The sequence below is a fragment of the Rhinolophus sinicus genome, linkage group LG05 (assembly GCF_036562045.2).
Source record: "Rhinolophus sinicus isolate RSC01 linkage group LG05, ASM3656204v1, whole genome shotgun sequence".
Lineage (NCBI taxonomy): Eukaryota > Metazoa > Chordata > Mammalia > Chiroptera > Rhinolophidae > Rhinolophus > Rhinolophus sinicus.
The window spans coordinates 89,045,325-89,065,251 of NC_133755.1; the positions used below are offsets into that span (position 1 = coordinate 89,045,325).

At 56.7% G+C, this 19,927-nt stretch overlaps 1 protein-coding gene across 2 annotated transcripts; it reads left to right on the forward strand.

Annotated features, from left to right (window-relative positions):
- Window positions 1-1,494: 1,494 nt before the first annotated feature.
- MDFI (MyoD family inhibitor) lies at window positions 1,495-17,314 on the forward strand. 2 transcript variants are annotated; one of them, XM_019738333.2, is made up of 5 exons: window positions 1,495-1,729; window positions 3,254-3,340; window positions 10,512-10,694; window positions 13,678-13,902; window positions 16,428-17,314. In XM_019738333.2, exons 2-5 carry the CDS (start codon window positions 3,265-3,267, stop codon window positions 16,682-16,684), a joined length of 741 nt encoding a protein of 246 aa, XP_019593892.1. In that variant the 5' UTR covers window positions 1,495-1,729; window positions 3,254-3,264; the 3' UTR covers window positions 16,685-17,314. The 2 variants fall into 2 exon arrangements, with proteins under 2 accessions (XP_019593892.1, XP_019593891.1); XM_019738332.2 differs by lacking the exon at window positions 1,495-1,729 and adding an exon at window positions 2,910-3,119.
- The last annotated feature ends 2,613 nt before the right edge of the window (window positions 17,315-19,927 follow it).

The window sequence follows — 19,927 nt, forward strand, 5'->3', positions numbered from 1 at the left end:
CAGAGGAAATAAGAAAATGAGGAAAGGGACCATGTGAATATCTAGGGAAAGCACATTCTTGGCAGAGGGAAGAGCAAGTACAAAGACCCTGAGGCAAGCACATGAGGCAAATTGAAAAAAAAACACCACACAAAAAAAGACAACAAACAAAAAACTCAGGAAGCAGCAGGGTTAGAAGGAAATGAGTGAGGGAGTTGAAAGCCAAGGCGGGTAGAGCCCAGCCTATGGAGCTTGAAGGCCATTGTAAGGAGTATGAATTTTACTCTGAATTGATCAGTAGGCCGCAGGCTTGGGTATGGAGCCTACCTAGTGTTGTGAGTGTGTGGTGGGGGGCAACTTCAACCTCTGTTCATTTACCCTGGGGTCCTAGCCAGGTCTTTCAGGAAGAGACAGTACTAGGCCAGCCACTGGGGTGAGGTGTGACAGGTCTAGCGTGAGTGACGCAGTTGGCTCAGGTGCAAAACTTAAGGGGGCATCAAAAATATCAGTAATTAAGATAAACAATATTTTCCTGCAATATATTTAAAAATCAAAATTAATAAAAAAAAAAATCCATGATGAACAAAATGCTCACATTTTCAATAAAGACAGGACCTCACCCTGAACTTACGTGATCCTATTTCTCTCCCTTCACTCTAACCCCAGTGCTGGTTCCAATAAAACTTTATTTACAAAAATAAGCAGTTGACAGGCAGAGCTGTAATTTGATTTTTTTTTAATATTGTATTACAATATTATTTATCTTGGCATCCTAGGCAAGTGCCCCACTTATCTCACCCTAATCCTGGTCCTGGATGACAATGAAATGATTGGGTTCCACATTAAGGACCCCAGTGTTCACCCCTCCTGAGGCTCAGATTGGTGAAAGGACTTCCTCCAGGAAACCTGTGGGTGGTGAAGCTGGAGACCCTTGCCAAGGCCCATCCTCTGGCCATCACACCCTCCCATGCTCTGTTGTGGAAAGTTGATTTTAATGAGTGTTGGTTTTTTAAAACTTTTGTTCAAGTGTAATCATCACACAAAAAAATGCATGTTGCTTAAAAGTTCAGCTTGTTGAATTTTCGCAAATTCAGCACATTTGGATAACCAGCATGTGGGATTAAATTTAAAGCATATTTTACATTTCCAACAAACTAAACACATTAGTTACTACTGGGCCAGATTCAGAGGAATTTTGAGCTCAAGCAGGCGACTTTGGACAGTAAGGCTGGGGAACTAGGCTGATTCAGAGTTTGGGGGCCCTGGATAGAGATTGAGAAGGGACGGGGTGTAGCCCTAAGGTCTGTGCAGGGAGAGGGTGCCCTGTATGCAGGAGAGGACACAGAGAGACAATGTCCATCCCCCTTATCATCCACCCCACCCTTGGAGGAGGGTGAGGCCCAGCCGCAAGCCCAGGTAAGCCGGTAAGAATGCAGCAGTCGCCAGGCCCCGGCGCGGGCGCGTCCCTGTGACTCAGCCCTTGCCAGGAAGGGGGAGTCCACCCCATTCTCCAGAGCTCCCACACTGCAGCCTGCTTGGGGCTGGCTCCAGGGGCGCCAGGCCAGGCCCCCGCAGCAGGCAGCCGGCCCCGGGAGCAGGACCCCCTTCTCCTGGCCCGGGGCCCCCTCTTCCGGCCTCAGCCACCTGGGCTCATCGCGGGGGACGCGGGCGCGGGTGGCGAGAGCGCGACGGACGCCGTGGGGCCACGGCAATCCTGGCCACGACGGCGCCGCGAGAACCTTCGAGCGCCGTAAGTAGTGCCTGCGGGGGCTGGGAGAGTCCCTCGCTCAGACCCCCGCGTCCTAGGCCCCCGCTTCCGCGGGACTGGGAGAACTGGCCTGGCGCCGCCGCCGCCTCCCTAATTGCTCACTGGCTCTCGTGGTGGGGAGCGCAGACGCGGCTCCGAGGCGGCCCGGTTAAGTGTGGCCAAGACGCTGTCACCCCAGCGGGCGGCCCCATGGGAGGGTCATCCTACCGCCCGTCCAGCCCCACCCGGCGGGCCGCAGGCTCCATGCCCTCCCCCATTCTCGGGGACCTGGTCCCAGGGTCATGCTGAGGGTCCTTGAACCCCCTTGGGCTGCCTGGCAGTAGCTCCTTCCTATGGCCCTGAGGAGGGACCCAGCTCACAATTCCAGATGTGCCGTCCATCTGTCCCCGCCTGGAAGGGCCCTTTCTCTCTCCTTTCCCCGCGCACCCGCAATTTGGAAGGCCTCGGATTCCGTTCTGGAGCCAAAAGAAGGGGTGAACTCGGAGAAGTTCTCTTCGCTTCCAAAGTTGATTTTCTGATACAAATTCCCACGCACCGCGGGCCGGGGGTGGGGTGGGGGGAATTAAGGATGCTCAGGGTTGCTCGGGAGGTTAGCTAATCACTAACCGGATTTCCCGGAGACACAACCTCTGGCGGGGTGGGCACGACGTTTGTGAGCCCCAGACCCCCGGCACCCGGTGTAGACCTGGGGCCGGGACGGAGGGGGTGGGCAAAGGGAACTTGAGGAACTTGATCACCCCCATCTTTGGGACGAGATTCGGGGGCTACAATTATTTTGACAATTGGTCAGAGGTTGTTGTGTTCACAGTGGTTTCTCTCTCTCGTTCTCTTAACGTTCCGAAAACTTTCGAAGAGTTTAGGACTGGAGAAGGAGAACGCGCAGCCCCCTCTGCAGCCCCTCGGGGCGCTGGGACTGGTGGGCAGAGATTTGGGGAGACTGGGGCCCAGCTCTGCGAGCGCGGAGGAAACGCGCGGAGCCAGCTTCCTGTGGGGGCTCTGGCCGCAGTGCCCCGCGGACAGACGTGTCCGGCCCAGACAGCGCTGAGCCGGGCGCGGGGGAAGGGACGTGGTGGGGGTGCGACGAGGAAGCGAGGAGGGGGCGGGGAGAGGGTGGGCCAGGGAAGAGGGGAAGGGAGCGGCGAGCAGGGGAGGAGCGAGGGGGCTGGAGGGAGAAAAGGAAGAAGGAAGGGGGCGCGCGGCTCGAGCTGGCGCCGAAATGGGAGAACGGCGAGAGTGAGAGGGGAGGGGGTGCTGGGCGGGCACCAGGGAGCCGCGTGGCCCCTCGGCGGGGGCGCCCTGGGCAGGCGCGCATGGCAGGCCCCGCGCCGTGATCCTGGTGGGGCGAGAAAGAAGGGCACAGCTTGCACCACCAGTAAGTTAGTTGGTGGCCGCGCTGGAATTGGGGGGAGGCGCGCGCCTGCGGCTGGATCATCCCCTGCCAGTCCCCCTTTCCCAGCACGCGCGGAGGGAAGGTCGGCCCCGCCCACTGAGCCTTGTTTTCCGCAGGTCCCGGGCCGATGTCCCAGGTGAGTGGCCAGCACCCCCCTCACTGCGACGCACCCAATGAAGCCCCCAGCTCAGGCCCGGGCCCAGGTAAGACCAGGGTGGAGACCGAGGCTGGACGCGAGCGGGGTCGGCGGCTTGGGGGTGGGGTGTGTTCATTATCCCCCCTCCTCCCTCTGACAAGAGGGGAAGGTTTCGGGGAGCTTGATTGGAGGTGGGGTGAGGGGTCTGGCTATTGCGGACCAGGTCCAAGGAAAGCGTAAGGCTGGGATATGGGGGCAGGGCCGGAACGCAGGCGGCGGCTCTGCCAAGTTGGCTCCAACTCCCCCCTACTCCCAACACTAGACACACACACACACACACACACACACACCCCGCGGTGTCTGTCTGTCAGTCAGGGATTTGTGTCCCAGCCGTTTCTGCTCAGTGTGTAAATATTTATGGGGGCCTGAAGTGGGGGTAGGGGTGTGAGTCTTTCTTTCCCTTCCCCCAACCCAACCAGAGCCCAGCGATTCCCGAGATTCCCGAAAACTTTTGTCCGCAAAAAGCGGCCACACGAGGCGGCCCCTTCCCTCGCTGCCATCTCCTCTCGGTCGCCCTCCTCCCCACTGGGGCCTGGCGTCTCCCCACCACTCCTACCCTGCTAACACACGCACAACGCAACACAACACAACACAACCCACTCGCCCCTTCCCCCAATTTACAGGGTTTGTAACCTCCCCGGGATTCTTGAAGGAGCCTTCCTACCCTGGGAGGGTTTGTGACTCCCTGAGGGTGGGAGCCCTGCCCTGTCGTCCTCACTATGCAGATATGAGCTGAGGCTCACAATAGAACACAGTCTGGGAAAAGTCAGGAACTTCTGGGATTTTTTTGGGGGGTGGGCGGGGGATGCAGGCATATAGGCCCAGGTTTCAAGACTTAAATTCCAGCTGGTGGTGAGTCTAATTCCTTTGCCGTCTGTTCCCCCACCCCCACTCTTTCTTCTTTCTCCCCTCTTTGAGTATCTTGAGTACTGAAGGTCTGGTCCTGGACCTCTGACTCTAACTCCCTGCACGGCTTAGTCTCCACATCCGCCCTTAGGGGTTTGTCTGCCTGTTTGGAGAGGCCTGTCTCAGCTGCCCTGGTCTACCTGGTGAGAACGCTGACACTGGCACTCTGGACGCCTGGAGCTGTGGAGTGTGTGTGCAGGGGGGTCACCTAGAGCAGAGTGAGGAGAAGTGGGAGATGTCTGGCCAGGGGCCAGCCCATGGGTGACACTAATGTATCTGCTCCCCATCCCTGCTAACCCTCAGCTTCTCTCCTCTCTGTGGGCCCCTGGAGCAGGGCCTTCTGGAGAATAAGTTCCTCCAAGAACGGGGCTCCTTCAGGCCGGAGAGAGCTAAGGTAGGGGGCTAGGAAAGCTCTTTCTCTGGGTCTGGGAACCTTCTCTCTCCTTCTCAGCCTCTCACTGCTTCACTCCTCCTCTTTCTCAGCCTCCCGCTTCTCTCCCTTCCTCTCACTTCCCTACTTTCTTCCTCTGCTTATCCATTTGCTCTCTGCCTCTTTCCAAGATCCTCTCCCCTATGCCACCCATTCTCAGCCCCACAGGGAGAGGTGGGAGCTAAACGTGCAGGGGATGAGGGCCAGGTGGGCCACTGGGAGGGTTAAGCCCTAGGCTGTAACTTGAGGCCCCCCAGCGCCCAGCAAGCCCCCTCCCCAGCCTGGGCTGGGCTAGACAATGTGGCTTTCATAACACGAGGAGGCCTGGCTCTGCCGCCTTGGGAGAATCAGGCTGCTGCCCAGGAAGCCCAAACCGCAGGAGACCCAGCCAAAACCCCACAGACGCCTGAATCCGAGACCAGAATCCCCCACGCTGCCTGCTGAGCACTGACAGAACAGCAAGGCCACAGCGCTGCCCCCAGGGGCCCTGCTGGCAGGACAGCCAGGGAGCAAGCCAGCCCCTCCCTTAGCTGCCTAAGATGAAGATGAGGTGAAGGGCAGCTCTGGTTGGGGCAGGTGGCCAAGCCCCCACACCCTTGGCGCCCCCAGTGGCCTCTCCCCACCCATCCCAGGGAGACCCGAAGCCTGGCTCTCTAACCCACAGCAGATTTCTGCCCAGCACTGGGGCGTCACATTCCTGCTTTTGGTTCTAAATTGAATTTCCTGGGGAATTGGAGCCTTTAGACCTAAAATAAAACCAACCCGACCCAGCCTAACTGGCCAGGTCAGGCCCTCTCAGTGCTTGGCCTGGTGGTGGCCTGGGGCTGTGACCAGTATGTCACAAGTATGTATCAAGCGAGTCCACGTTCTCGCCGTTTTGGGGTTCAGAGCCAGGTGCCACCCCTAATTCTCGCCCTCTCGTTCTCTCTCCTTCCCTGACCTGGGGCCCCCCAACTCCAGAACTCAGTCCTCACCAACAGACATTTGCTGAGTACTCACTGAGGTGCGGAGAGGAAGACTGCCACGGCCCCCAAGGGAGGGAGCTGGGGAGGCCGCAGTCTGGTCAAGGAGCCAGGACTCCACCACCACCTTCTAACTGATAGGGGGTGCTGAGCGCTCAGTTCTCAGTAAGTGGGCCGCTCAGAGGAAGGACTGTTGGCTCAGGGGTCGGGGAAGGCTGTCTAGAGGAAGAGGGAAAGCTTGAGTTGGGTCATGAAGGATGGGCTGGATTTGGGGAGTGGGAGGAGAGGTAGGACCTTCTGGTCAAGAGGAACAATGTAAGCATTGGAGGGTTGCTCAGAAGGCACGGTGGTGGTTTGGGGCCACGGAGAGGTCGGTCTGCCTGGAACACAGGATCCTTGTCTGTTGATGAGGTTGAAGGTGTTGGCTGAGGCCTTGACGATGAGGCCAAGGAATGTGGGAGTGTGGGGTTCCAGTCACCACTCTCTGAGCAGATCAGATCCTGGCCCTCTCTCTCCAGAGATGGTCAGAGCTCCAGGGGAGAAGCCTCGATCTACTGTCCACAGAGTCAATGGCGAGGGCTGGGTGGAAGGGACCAGGCATTGGAGCTCTGGAATAAGGGCCCTTCCAGGCTTGGAGTGAACCCATCCCATCTGGAAGAGGTCCCCCCACTCCTTCTTGGTCCAGGGGTACCCCACCCCCAATTTGGTGGATAGCAGACAGAGGGAGTCCATTGGGTCTCCGCTGAGGTTGTAAGTCTCAGCCTTCCCTTTTGAGTTGATGGATTTAAACATGATTTTCCACTCCCTTCTGGGGCTGTCTTTCCGGAACTCCGGGCTTTGAATTCAGAACCTTATCCTGTGCTAGGGATGCAAGTATGTTGAAGCAAAGGGGCTGTTGCTTTTCTGTATTTCCCCTTTGTAGATGGGGAGGGACCCTTGAGAGAGGTGCAGGGTTGGGGCTTCTGCTCAGAGACGCCACCAGTGTATATGGCCCGTTTGTACATGCCCGTGTGTACATTAGAAAAAGGTGGCCCTCTGATGGGGTGGAGCAGCTGGCTGAGCAGATGGCGCCCCCAGGAGGATGGGGCCAATCCAGGGTCTCCCACCCACCCCTGCCCCCTTGGCAGGCGCCTTTATGCAGAACACAAATGGTGCATCGACACAGTGGACCTTGGCCTCTGCTGGCCACTTTTCCCTCCAGCCCACTCCACATTTCTACCCTCTTGCACATCCTCTGAGCATTTTTCCCCAGAGATGTTCTCCCCTGAATAGCAAGGTCTCGTGGTCACAAGAGGAAAACTGGGCTCTTCTGGTCTCTTAATGGTTGAGCACTTGGGCTCTGCCGTTTGCCTGGCTCTTTTGCTCCATGGGCTCCTGGCGAAAGCTGTTTCTTGGTCCAGCATCTTGGCACCGGGGCCCGCTGGGCAGCACCTCATTGGCAGATCAGGTCTTCCTGCCACTTCTCATTCCCTGTCATTCTGTTTCCAGGTCTCTGTGCACTCAGCACACTTTCCTCTCCTGCCCTCAGCATGGCTCCTTCGGGAGGCTGCTGGGTCCCCTCTGCTGCCCCTCCTGACCCCAGGAGGGCTGTCCCTCTATATTTCCAGGTCGAGATGACCGGTCTGGATTCTCTTTCCAGGTTTCCTTCTGAGGTCTGATGGTCACCCTAGAATGGCAGGTTTCCTGCAGGAGGGGCCCCCTCAGCACTTAGTCTGTGCTCTCTATAATCTCCTGTTCCCAAGAGTTCAAGGTCGTCAGCCCTCAAGGTGACGATGAGGAGAGATGCCCAGAGAATGGTGATACTGGGAAAAGAGGGCGGAGATGGGGACCCACCTCTTAACCCTCTTTTCTGCCTTCCTCCCTTTCCCACCCTGGGGGCCCAGAGAGCTACAGTCTGGCTCCATCTACTGCAGGACTGACAGGCTCACCCTCGTGCACCCCATGACCTCAGGAGAAAGCCTGGGAAAGGCCCACAAGGCCCACGAGCCCCCAGCGATTGTAGGTGTACTGGCCTCCACGGCCCCACACGGCTGTCTTTCCCTTGTTCACACTGCAGCTGTTTACCCTGGGACCGTGGTTCCTGCTCCTCTTCTTGAAATGACCTTTCCCCTTCTTTGCTGACTGATTATTCAAGACCCAGTGTGGGCACTGCTTTCTCCAGGAAGCCTCCTAGCCCCCCACCTCCCCCCACACACACTCGGGATCAGTGCCCATCTTTTGTGCTTCCACAGCTCCTAGAGGTGTCCTACTGTCGCTTCTGCCCTTCAGTGTGTGTGACTGCCCCCTACCCCACCCTGACAGAGAACTCCTGAGGCAGTGACCTTTCTCATTTGGTCTACCCAGTTCTTGACACATTGCTGATGCATTGTAGCTGCTTAACAAATGTTCACACAGCACAGGAGGGAGGGTGGGAGGGAGGGAGGGAGGGAGGGAGGGAGGGAGGGAGGGAGGGAGGGAGGAGAAGGAAGGAGGGCAGGTAGGTGGGTGGGTGGGGAGAAGGGTACATGAATGGCCCCTGCAGGCCAGGATACTGCTGAGCATTTCATTTACTCTCTGAAACCCTGAGGGATAACCATTAGGACCACCCCTTTACACACAAGGTAACCCAAGTCCTGGTCACTTGCCCAGGCTGGTAACTGGGGAAAACCAAGGCTTGGATCTTACAGCTCCTTGCTCAGGCCTTTTACATTATACCACATGGGAGAGTCAGTGCTCCCGGTTCAGGTCCTGGGCCAGAGGCTGTCGCTGGGCAGGGCCCCTCCCTTCCAGGGCACTAGGACCCAAGCCCTGAGCCTCCCCCTTCATGTACAGCCTGGGGTCTTAGCCGTAAGAGTTTGGTCTGAGCAGCTGCAGACCAGGCTCAGGGCTAGAGAGGTGCCAGCTAGCAGGATACCTTTCTCCTCCCTGGATGTCATCTCCACTTACCTGCTCCTCCTCATCCAAACCTGACCTTCCAAAAGCCATTTGACCTCTCTCCTTAACCCAGGAGGGGACAGGGGCTCTCAGAAGGCGCAAAGTTTGGATGGGGCAGGAGGAAACCCGCCCCCTGCCTCCCTGGAGAAGCTGTGGGCACTATGAGGGTTCCCAACAGATAACTCTGGTACCTCCAGCAGCCGCAGGAGCTCCAGTGCATCCTGCCTCCTGGCCTCAGCTCCTGTCTCCAGGCAGAGCTGGTGCTTTTCCCTGGGCAGGTGTGAGCAGTCGGCTCGGGCCTGCAGCGTTCTGCTACCCACTGGGGCCTCTGTCCCCCTGACCCTGGGAGACCAGGGTCTTTGGAACAGGATTGCTCAGGGGTCTCTGAAAGTCAGAAGCCACAGAGGGATACTCAGGGCGCAGGAAGGCAGCTGAGCCCCTGGATCATCCCCTCCCCTCAGGATGTCCCCATCCTCTAGACCTGTGTGCCCAGACTTCATTGATCTGTCTAAGTATCTCCCTCCTCCCTTCTCGCCCCCCCCCCCACTGGGAGACAGCTCAGAGAAGGACCCCACACGTAAGCTCCTCTGTTCTCCGTGGTTGATTCATTTCTATTTCCAAGTCTATGTCTCTCTCTCTCTCTCTCTCTCTCTGTCCCTCGGGGGGTGTCTCTCTCTTGGTCTCTGTGTGGTGTGTTCGCCTGGCTGTGAATCTTTTACTCTCTGGGTTTCACCACCCTTTCCTTCATCTCTCTCTGTCTCCCTATGTCGCTCTCCTTTGCCTGTGCCCTTTTGGTCTCTGTGTCACTCTGAGTCTCTTCTTTCTATATGTTCCCTGCTGTCAATATGGCATTGCGGCCGGGGGAGGGGGGTATCCTCTTGAGGACCAACTGTAGGCCCAGTCTGTCATTCCAACTGTACAGCCTGGGGTCTGATGAGAGGCTCAGGTTGCACCCTGCACCCCATAATTGCCCAGCCTGACCCCTGACCCTGTGACCCCTGCCTTCCTCTCCTCCCTGCTCTACCTCAGGCCTTCCCACACCTTGGTGACCAAGGATGTGGAAACTGGGGCCCCTTTCTGCCTCCGTTCTCCACCTCCCATCCCCCTAACCTTCTTCCCCTTGGGCCCAGGGGGCCGAGTCCTGCTGCCTCAGGAGCTGTGGGTTTGAAGGTGGCTCCATTCCTTCCTTCCGCCCACTGTGCACAGAGGGCTGAGCCAGTCACTGTAATTACATGTGGCTGCGGTCCACCTCTTCCCAGCTCTCTCTGGCCGTCTCCTGTCCCTCTTCCTGCCTTGTAGCCGCTCCACCTCAGGCCCAGTCTTCTCTTCACACCAGATTTTCTGTCTCTTTCTCTTGCTATCATCCTCTCTGACCCAATTTCTCACTGTCTGTCTCCCTCTCGCTCTGTCTGTATCGCGCTCCCTTCTCTTTCGCCTCTGCCTCAGACCCTGTCTTTATCTCTCTCCATCGCTGACTTTCACTCTATTGTTGAGTCTCCCTCCTGTCCCAGGCTGTCTGTCACTGGGTTTCTGGGGCTCTCTCCTTCCGTGCCTAATCTCCCCGCCTTCTGATGCTCTATCTCTCTTTGCTTCCCTGTCCCTTTTACTGTCCCTTTGATTCTTTCTTTCTCCCTGTCACTCTTGATGCCTGTCCCTATCTCTCCATCGCTGACCACCTGTCTGTTCTCTCCTGCACTGTGTTTTTGCCTTCTCTCTGCGCTTCCCTGACACCACACACAGGCACGCACACACGTGCACACACTCACATCCTTGCTCACTCACACATTGTGGTTTGGGAGCTTTCTATTTTGGAGTCTGGAACTGTTGCCAAATAGGGTAAAGGCTGGGTAACTGGTACAGAGACCAAGAATGAGGGCTCACAGCTTTCTGGGCTGCGAAAAGGGGAAGGCTGGGCAAGCGAGAGGGGGCACCAGGAAAATACACTCGGTTGTCTGCTTTTTCCCTAGCCCAGACCCCATCCCTCCTCCCTGGGCTGGAGGTAGGAACAGCATCCACTCATCCTGTGGAGGCTGCGCTAGAGGAGGGCTCCCTGGAGGAGGCGGCAACCCCCATGCCCCAAGGCGATGGCTCTGGGGCACCCCAGGCCCTGGACAGCACTGACCTCGATGTCCCCACAGAAGCTGTGACATGTGAGTCCTAGGGGGTCCGGGAGTTGGGGTGGCAACACATAGAGGTTGCATTAGGGAATGCAATCCAGATGGGCTGGCACAAATGTAGTGGGTGCCTGTGGGGGCCTGGCACGGGGCCAGGACCTTGAAGTGTGGGCAGTGGAAAGGTGTATGACACTGTTACTGTCTTTTCTGTCTAAGGAAGAAGATCTCCACAAATGATTAGTATACAATTCGTTCAAAATGAGTATACACAGGCTCTAGGCAATATGGTTCAGGATGAGAGCATGCGGCCATATGGAAAGAGGCAGCCTCACCTCAAGAGGAGAGCAGGGGACCAGACGCAGGCAGCCAGAGCCCGACACAGCACCATCCTTCAGGGTATCAAGGGCAAAAGGAAGGAGAGAAGCCTCCAGTTGATCTGGGCAGAAAGGAACAAAATTTAGCTCCATTCCCAGGCTTGGCTCGAGGGCTCCAAGGAGGTCCTGGGAGGAAGAGGATTCTCCACCCTCATCCTCAAAAGCAGGGGAAGGGGCAACCAGAATCGTTTTGCAATTACTAATAAGATATACGAAATCTGCAGACGCATTTGCAGTTTCCAACTTTCCTTCCCTGCATGAGCCCACGTGCTCTCCAAATCAGTGTGCAGAGAGGCAGCAGACTGGTCACCGCCAAGCCCATTTTACAGACAAGGAAACTGAGGTGCAGCGGACCAGAGCCTGGATACAAGCTGAGGGACGCAGGTCTCCTGGCCCAGTGAGCTTTCCTCTGCCTGCCTGCCTGCCTGCCTGCCCAGCTGGCACATGGAGCAGGAGCTGCCTTCAGGCAGGGCATCTGGGGCAAAGTTGGACTCCCTGGAATTCAGGGTTACTAAATCCCGCTAGCACATTGCCCTCAGCCTTCTCCAGACACAGCCACCAGCAAAACTGAGTGGAAGAGGTCAGCTGCGTGGCCACGGAGGAGGGGGCCTGGGTGGGAGGTGGACAGACACTCTTATGTCTGTGGGCCCGAGTGTTTGCTCTGTGACTCAGTCCCTGTGACCACCCCATGGCTGTGGCCATAGGCAAGCTTGTGTCTGCCCACACCCCCCAGGGCCCTCGGCTCACCACACATGCCTGCCCTCTGGTCACTGTGCCCATGTTTAAGCAGCAGGGCAGGGGGCACCCAAGCTGGCCAAGCATTCAGCCTAGTCACGACTCTGGGGCCAAGAGGTGGGGGCGTGGTGATTCAGGCCTGGCCACTTCCCATGGCCTGACCCCTGTTTACCCAGATGCAGGCACCAGCCACACCTCTCCCAGCATGGAGCCTCTCCAGAGCCCTGTCAGTCCTCCTTCTCACTCCCCACCTCGTCCTGCCCCACTCCTTTCTCCCCGTCTCCATCCCCTCCCCCTCCGCTTCCTAGACCTGGAATCTTTGGTGAGATTTATCCTCTCTGGGCCTCAGTTTTTTCATCTGTGAGATGAGGCTGATCATCTATTGTGATATTTAAAGAAGTTACTACACATAAAGCTCTGAGCACTGTGCTGGCACCTAATAACCACTCAAAACATAGGAGCTATTAGTTCTAAGCATGATTGTTGTGGTAGGAGCAGCTTATTTCCCAGTCGCTTGTCTCCCAGCCTCCTTGCCTCTCTCTACTCTTAGCCCCAGCTTTTAGCCTCTAGGTTGGTCCACCGCTGACACTTACTAGCTGTGTGACCTTGGAGAAGTTACTGTACCTCTCTGGGACTCAGTTTCCTCGTCTGTAAAAGGAGGACACCGCCCTGTAGGGATATTGAGAGGATCCAGGGAGAGAATAATTATCATGTCAGTGGCTAAGAACAGTGGCTGGCAGGCAGTAAGTGCTCAGTGGTGTGATTAGTATGTTCCTAGAAAACCCAGGCCCCTCAGGCATGGCATCATGAGGCTGCCTTCCCCTCTCCTCAGCCTCCAGCCTCCCCCACCACGCCATCCGCCCTCCCATCTCCTACCACAGTTCAAATACAGAGGCCAGGCCTGGAGGCAGTTGGGGATCCAGACCCCAGCACCTGAGAGACGGAAGTTCCCCATACTTACAGAGGTCCTCAGGGCCCAAGGATCTCTGCGCTGAGCAGCTGAGGGGTTCCGGAGCTCTCCATGTCCCCTTCTCAGTCCCCTCCCCCAACACACACACACACACACACACACACACACACACACACGCCTTCATGTCTTGAGAACGGAACTGTGCCTTTCAGGCGAGCAAACCTAAGTGAGATGAGGAAAAGAACTAGGTGTTTCGAGACATTTCCAGGGCCAGTTTCCTTGCCCCCCACTGATAAAGCTGATGTCTCTCAGCTTGGGATGGGGAGTCAGGGGTTCCTGGCCTCAGGAGTCTCCCAAGTGGCCTCCCTCTTCTTCTCTCCCTCCTTACTCAGACCCCAAGGGCCCCTCAGCGAACTCCTCTGCCAGCCCCCCGCCCCCACAGAGGCCAACGGGGCAGGAGTGTGGAGGAGCCGGAGATAAAGGGGCTGCTGTAAGGAGCCCCCAGATTCCAGGGCCAGGCGTTCATCTCCAAACAGATGTTTCTAATAACTCACCCAGCACACGAAGGGCAAAAACAGCTGGGGGCTTGGCAGAGAGCGAGGTGACGGTTAACTGCTTCACTGCTGTCCTTCCCACCCCAGTCAAACTGTCCCTGTTCTTTCACCCCCAATTGCCACCACTCTTGCCAAAATCCCAGGACACCAAGAGCAGGAGAATGGATTTCATGTGGAGTAAGAAAGTGGGGTGTGGGGCTCTGAGCCCCTCCCTTTGCCTTGCACCTCTGTCTTTTCTGGAATGAGCACTGGCCTGGGAGTCAGGAGCTAGGCTCCACTCTTTTTCTATTTCATAGTATGCCTGTGGGCCTCAGTTTCCCCATCTGCAGAATACAAGTCCGGCTGGGTGACCAGTAAGAATGAAGCAGGCAGGAGTAGAGCAGAGCTCTGGGAAGCTGGGGGGCCCCCTACCTTGCCCCCATGGCCCTTTCTTGTCATCTCTCTAGGCCAGCCGCAGGGGAACCCCTTGGGCTGCACCCCACTACTGGCGAATGGCTCTGGCCACCCCTCGGAGCTGGGCAGTGCCAGGCGGGCGGGGAATGGTGCCCTGGGTGGCCCCAAGGCCCACCGGAAGTTGCAAGCACACCCATCTCTTGCCAGCCAGGGCAGCAAGAAGAGCAAGGGCAGCACCAAATCGGCTGCCTCCCAGATCCCTCTCCAGGCACAGGAAGGTAAGTATCCCCCCACCCCAGGAGGATCCTCCAAAGCCAGGTTCCTTAAGGCATCATGCAGGGACCAGCAACAACGTTTTTGGTTACAAGTGCAGTCTCAGCCCCACGCCAGGCCCACTGGACCTGAACCTCTGGGTGGGGCAGGAGCCTGGGTTTTCACAAGCCTTCAGGGCGTCTGATGCAAGATTCAAATGGAAGAACCTTGCACAGGTTGTTGGATAAACTGAAGCATATCTGCATTCTCAAAGCCAACCCCTTCCGACCACCGCCCTCCCAGAGTTGCTGTAACAAGGGATGGAGCCATCTGGGTTGATCCAGCTTAAGCCACCCCCTTTCTGGAAACAGAAATTTTCCTCAAAGAGTGGACCATCTGTTTAGTGAGAGCAGATCACCTAGCAGAAGAAAACGATGCATATCAGATTTTTAATTGGAGGCGGGGCAGGGGCTGCAAGGTGCAGTGGGAGATCAGAGGACCCAGATACACCAGCCATTGTTCCTGCAACGCAAAGGTCCTCTGCAGGGCCGCGCTGGACAGCCAGCTCCCCCCATCCCATCAGGCATCAGTTCAGCATGGGTGACAGCTGCCTGTAGCTCAGTGGTGCTTCACCTTCACCCCCGAATTTTTAAGTGATTCCTGTCCATACTGGGTGACTCTGGCCTGGTCCTCTGCAAACAGGATTCAGTGTACACATTTGCATGCAAGATATTTATAAACCCTCCCACCCTGCAGAGCAGATTCTGCCCAACAGTTTAATTTATGAAAGAGGTAATTCATTCAGTTAAAGTGTCCTAGGCATCTGCTATGTGCTGGAAACCCAGTCTATGACCTCATGGAGCTCTCATGAGAGACACAGCAGGTAGTCACCCTATAGCGTGATAAATACAGTGATAAAGCCACACACAGAAAGCTAGGGAGGTGAGTCTGGGAAGGCTCTGGAGGAGTCTGAGCAAGCCTTAAAGGTTGAGTAGTAAAATCTAGCCAGGGAGCATTAGCACGAAGGTGAGAAATGGCTGGTGTGGCTAGTTTATGACTTTCAAGGTGAGGAATGGTGGGTGGTGAGACTCCAGGAAGGCAGGTGCTTTGGGTGGGGGACGCCTTGTAAACCTTGCAGTGGACCTAGATTTTATCTGGAGGGCAATAGGGAGCCATTGAAGGGCCTTACAAAAGGTAGTGACCTCATCAGGTTTGCACTGGAAGAGAACTCTTATCTAATTTCCAGATAGATTGCAGAAGTTCCAGTTGTACAAGACCCCACTCCCTCCACTCAGAAAAGGCCTGGGGGAGTCAGACCCTCCACGGCAGTGTGAGACCCCCTCAGAACCAGCCTGTGCCAGGCGCCCACCGAGTCAGGGAACTGGACACTCTGCTCCATGGCCTGGTCACTAGGAGAGGTGCCGGCTCAGCACAGTAAGCACTTCTGAGCGTGGACTCCAGAGCCAGCCTGCCTGGGTTCAGTTCCCAGCCCCACCACTTACCAGTGCGGGCTGCCCAAGGGCGGGCTCCTGCATTCATTCCCTTACCATTGATTTCTCAGCACCTACAATGTACTGGGCACTGTCCTGGGGACTTGTAATGGATCAGTAACCAAAATAGACAAAGATGCCTGCCCTTTCGGAGCTTCTGTTTTAGTAGGAGGAGAAAGCTGTGTCGTGTGGTGGAAGGTGATAAGTCCTATGGGGGCCAGATGAAGCAGGCCAGGGCAAGGGGATGGGGGTAGTGGGGTGCAGTGGGCAGGTTGCAGTATTAAAGAGGGTAGCATCTGGGCAATGAAGGAGGGGAGGGAGTGAGCAGAGCATTTATGTGGGGCAAGAGCATTCCAGGTTAGGGCATTGGAAGCAGTGCCTGCAGGACCAGGAATAGCCTGTGATCCAGGGGGACAGAGTAGGGGGGGACCAGATCACATGTGGGTGTGGGGGCCACTGTGAGCTCTTCAGATTTTACTCGTAGTGAGGTGGAAGCCACTGAAGGGTTCTGAGCACAGAAGGGACAGAATCCCTTGGAGGTTTTTCAAGGGGCCCATGGTGTGGGGAGTAGATTCTGGGAGGGAGAGTCACAGGTTGTTGGTGGCAGGCCAGTGAGAGGGCTGTTGTAGTCCCCCCCCCCAAGAGATGAGCAGAGTGGTAGGATTCTGCCTATATTTTGAAGTGACTTCTCTGCCTCAGTTTCGTCATCTGTAGAGTGGGGTTTTTGCAAGTTTAAATGAGTTTAATTCGTGCCCAGCACTTAGAACAGTGCCTGGAACATGGCGTCACTCCGTGTTTGTTAAATAATTGACTCAGGGGGCGTTAAGAGCAGGAACTCAGGGCCCTGCCACTTACCCAGTCGGTGTGTGTAAGTCACTCTCTGTGCCTAAGTGGGGCTCCTCACGGTCCCCACTTCAGGGAGCTGCGGGTGGGCTGCATGAGCTTAATTGCTGCCGGGCCCTGGGCGCTCAGTGAGCCCGCCCGTCCCGCTGTGGCCCGTCCCCGGCCGCTGGCCCTCTCACCTGCTCTCTCCGCTCCCTCCCCGGCCCCGCCCACCGCAGACTGCTGCGTGCACTGCATCCTGTCCTGCCTGTTCTGCGAGTTCCTGACGCTGTGCAACATTGTCCTGGACTGCGCCACGTGCGGCTCCTGCAGCTCGGAGGACTCGTGCCTCTGCTGCTGCTGCTGCGGCTCCGGCGAGTGCGCCGACTGCGACCTGCCCTGCGACCTGGACTGCGGCATCCTGGACGCCTGCTGCGAGTCGGCGGACTGCCTGGAGATCTGCATGGAGTGCTGTGGGCTCTGCTTCTCCTCCTGACCCGCGAGATTCCGGCAGGGTCGCACACAGCCCGGTCAGCCCCCGCCCCTGGTCCTCTGTCCCCGGCCACGTGCCTTCGCAGAACCCCAGCCGGGGGAGAAGGGGGTCGGGACGCTCCGGAGGCCACCTCAGTCACAGAAGCTGGGCCCACTGCAGAGAGCCCGTCCTCCTGCAGGCTCCCAGCGATACACAGCACCGAGGACCTCGTGGGGGAGGGCTAGCGGCAGAACCGCTCCTGGACCAGCTGCCTGGGCTGCGGAACACTGTGAAAGTTGGGGGAGGCGGCAGGAACGTGGGGGCGGGGCGAGGGCCAGGCAGGGCTGTGCGCTTCTCTACCTCTCACTGCTCCTGGTGCCTCCTCCTGCTGCCGCCCCAGGCTTAGAGAACAGCAAAATGTGAAAAGAGACACCCCACCCTGCCCTCAGCCAAGCCCCTTCCTGCTCTCCTTTCCTGGGCTTTTGTGGAGGCCTGACCCATACAGTGACCCGAGCTGGCGGGGCTGAGCTTGGACCTGAGGCAGAGCAGGAATGGGAATGGAATGGTATAGAAAAGACTGGAAGGGGAGAGGGAGGGAATAGAGGGAGGGTCTGTTCTATTTGTTGCTGTAAATAAAGATATTTGTTCATTTCAGATTTCCTCAGGACTCATGAGTAATGTCCATGGACCATGGCTCTAAAAGGCAGCCACTCCCCTCAACCCCCCTGAAATGCACCCAAATGGATGCCCTCTGGAATCCCTTCCATTCCTCATTCATGCTCCCCGCTAAGGGAAGGAAGGGGGTGGGTACCAACTCACCACCATTATTTCCCTCCTCCTGCCAAAGGGAAGGGAAGCCCTGGAAGGAAAGAGTTAATCCTTGGCATAGAATTAATTAACAACAGATGTGTTCGAGTTTTGATTAATTAATCTCCTGCTGACTCCAACTTCTTGAAGCCCTTGCCATTGATGGTTCCAAAGCGAAGGGTGGTGCCTATATCAGTGGCAGAGCCATGCCTGGAGTGGGGGCAACCCTGGGCCTGGCACAGCCTGGGCTTGCTCTTGGACTGCACTGGGAGGTGGGTATGGCTTGAGTGTTGGTTCCATGGCCCAGCTTCAGTTGTCCCCAACTGCCAGGAGGCTTGGGAAAGAAGAAACTGGCAGGAGTCTCAGAGGCGGTGCATCCAGCACCCTTGCCATGCAGGGGGAGGAGCAGACCTGAGTACTGCAGGGCTCCCTGGGAGGGCTAGCGGGACTAAGCCCCTCCCACCCCATCCTGCACCTGAAGGAAACCCAGAGAGGTCCAGGGTGAATGAGAGGACACCTCGTGGTGAGATTTGGATTGTCCTGAGGAGGAGCCATGGCTGAAGAAAGCCTTGAAATGTGGAGCCCTTATGAGAAATTGGCAAACAAAGTCTGCAGTGGTCTGGAGGGATTCTGGAAGAAAGGCGGGAGCTCAGAAAAAGGGCCAGATGAAATCTGAACTCTCTTAAGAAATGTCATAGGAGGGAGTAGCCCATGGCCTTGGCAGTGGGCTGCCTTTGCAACAGGAGGCGGTAATAGGAGGTGGTGAGAGGGACTCTCCCCACGGCGACACCCTTCTGCTCCCCCCACTCATGCACGTGAACACAGGCCTCACTGCCAACGTCAAGGTTCTCTGACCTCTCAGTCGCACAGGAAAGTCAGGACACAGAGAGGAAGTCACCTGCCCAGGGTCACATAGTCAGGACCAAAACCATGAGAGAAGCCCCATCTCTTCGCCCGCCTACCCCCTCCCCCGCCAACATTCATTTATTTATCTCAATTTTTTTCTGTTATTACATACCCAACGTAAAAAGTTTCCAAAGTCTAATCTGTGCATATGCGAGCATTTACAAGTTTTTTTTTTTAAACAAAAATATCAAAATCCTATACACGTAACAGTCCTGCCCTGTTTTTATCCCTTAACCGTTCTTCTTGGGGATCTTCCTCATCAGGAGTTTCACTGAGGGAAGAGCCACAATTCAGTTACCCAGCTCCTGCTGTGTCCCTTCCACTTAGTTCTCTGTTATAAACAAGGTTGCGTGAACAGGTCCTTTTGCTTGAAAGAGCTCTAGAATGTTCTTGAGAGTGGGATTGTTGGGCCTCCGGGGGTGTGCGTTTGTGACTTTGACAGGACTACCCAATCGCCCTCCGTGAAAGTGTTCCAGTCCATTCCTGTGGCCCTCGGTGAGCGTCCACTTCTCTCGCTGCTATGGCTCTTGGTCCCAGGAGGACAGAATGGTGGGAGGGCTCAACCACAGGTCTCCTTCTCGAAGGCTGGGGTCTGAGGGACGGTAGGAAGGCCAGAGGACCAGGGTGGGGGTTGGTCGTGCTCCTGACCAACCCGAGGTCTGGTCCAGGTGGGCAGGAAAGTCCCCTCCCTGGCCCTCTCCCCTCCATGAGGGCCACAGCAGGAAGAGGCACCTCTGCAATCCAAATAGTGATTTCCTGCTGCAGGCTCCGGGTGGCTGTTTTCTTTAGGACAGTGGCTGAAACCCGAGAGGCTGAGCTGGGTGGGGGCCAGACAGGGGAAGGGATTTAACCCGCCTCCCCCCAGTGCCTCCCCCCAGCGTGCAGGCACACACACACACACACACACACACAGCACAGCACACATACACACACATACATTCAACACAACTCACATTTCAGTGTCTGCAACCAACACCAGCCCTGGGCAGGCTGTTCTGTGCTGCTGAGCCCTATGGCCAGACCCCTCACCCCAGGCCAGCTCTGCCGCCCGCCTTTGTCCCCCAATCTCGCCCAGGTGGCCCTCATCTCTGTTGGGAAGCAAATGGCATTTGTCTTAGAGGCCACCCACCCACCCAACCCTGCCCAGATATCCTTCTAGATGCTTCCCCTCCACTCCATGACCATTCCCTATAGGCTCCCAGTATCTGCTTTCCAACCAGCTGGTCTGAGCCAGGTGTCAGTTCCAGCACTGGCTCTGCTGTGGGCTTCAGGGAAGTCCCTGTCACTCTCCGGGCCTGTTTCCTTATATGTACAATGGAACAGCGATGAGACTCTGGAAATCTAACGGTGACCCTGGATATAGCCTGCCACTCTGGTTTTCTTTAATCTATGGGGCAGCAGACCTGTCTCTTTTGTCCAGGTGACTTCTTCAGGGGCCACCCTCATGTCTAACCCAAGACGGGCATTAAGGACCACACTTGTGGGAGGAGAAAGTGGGGAGGCCAAGTTACGTTGCCGTGGCCAGCACTGCCCATGACCACTGCATGATCTGGT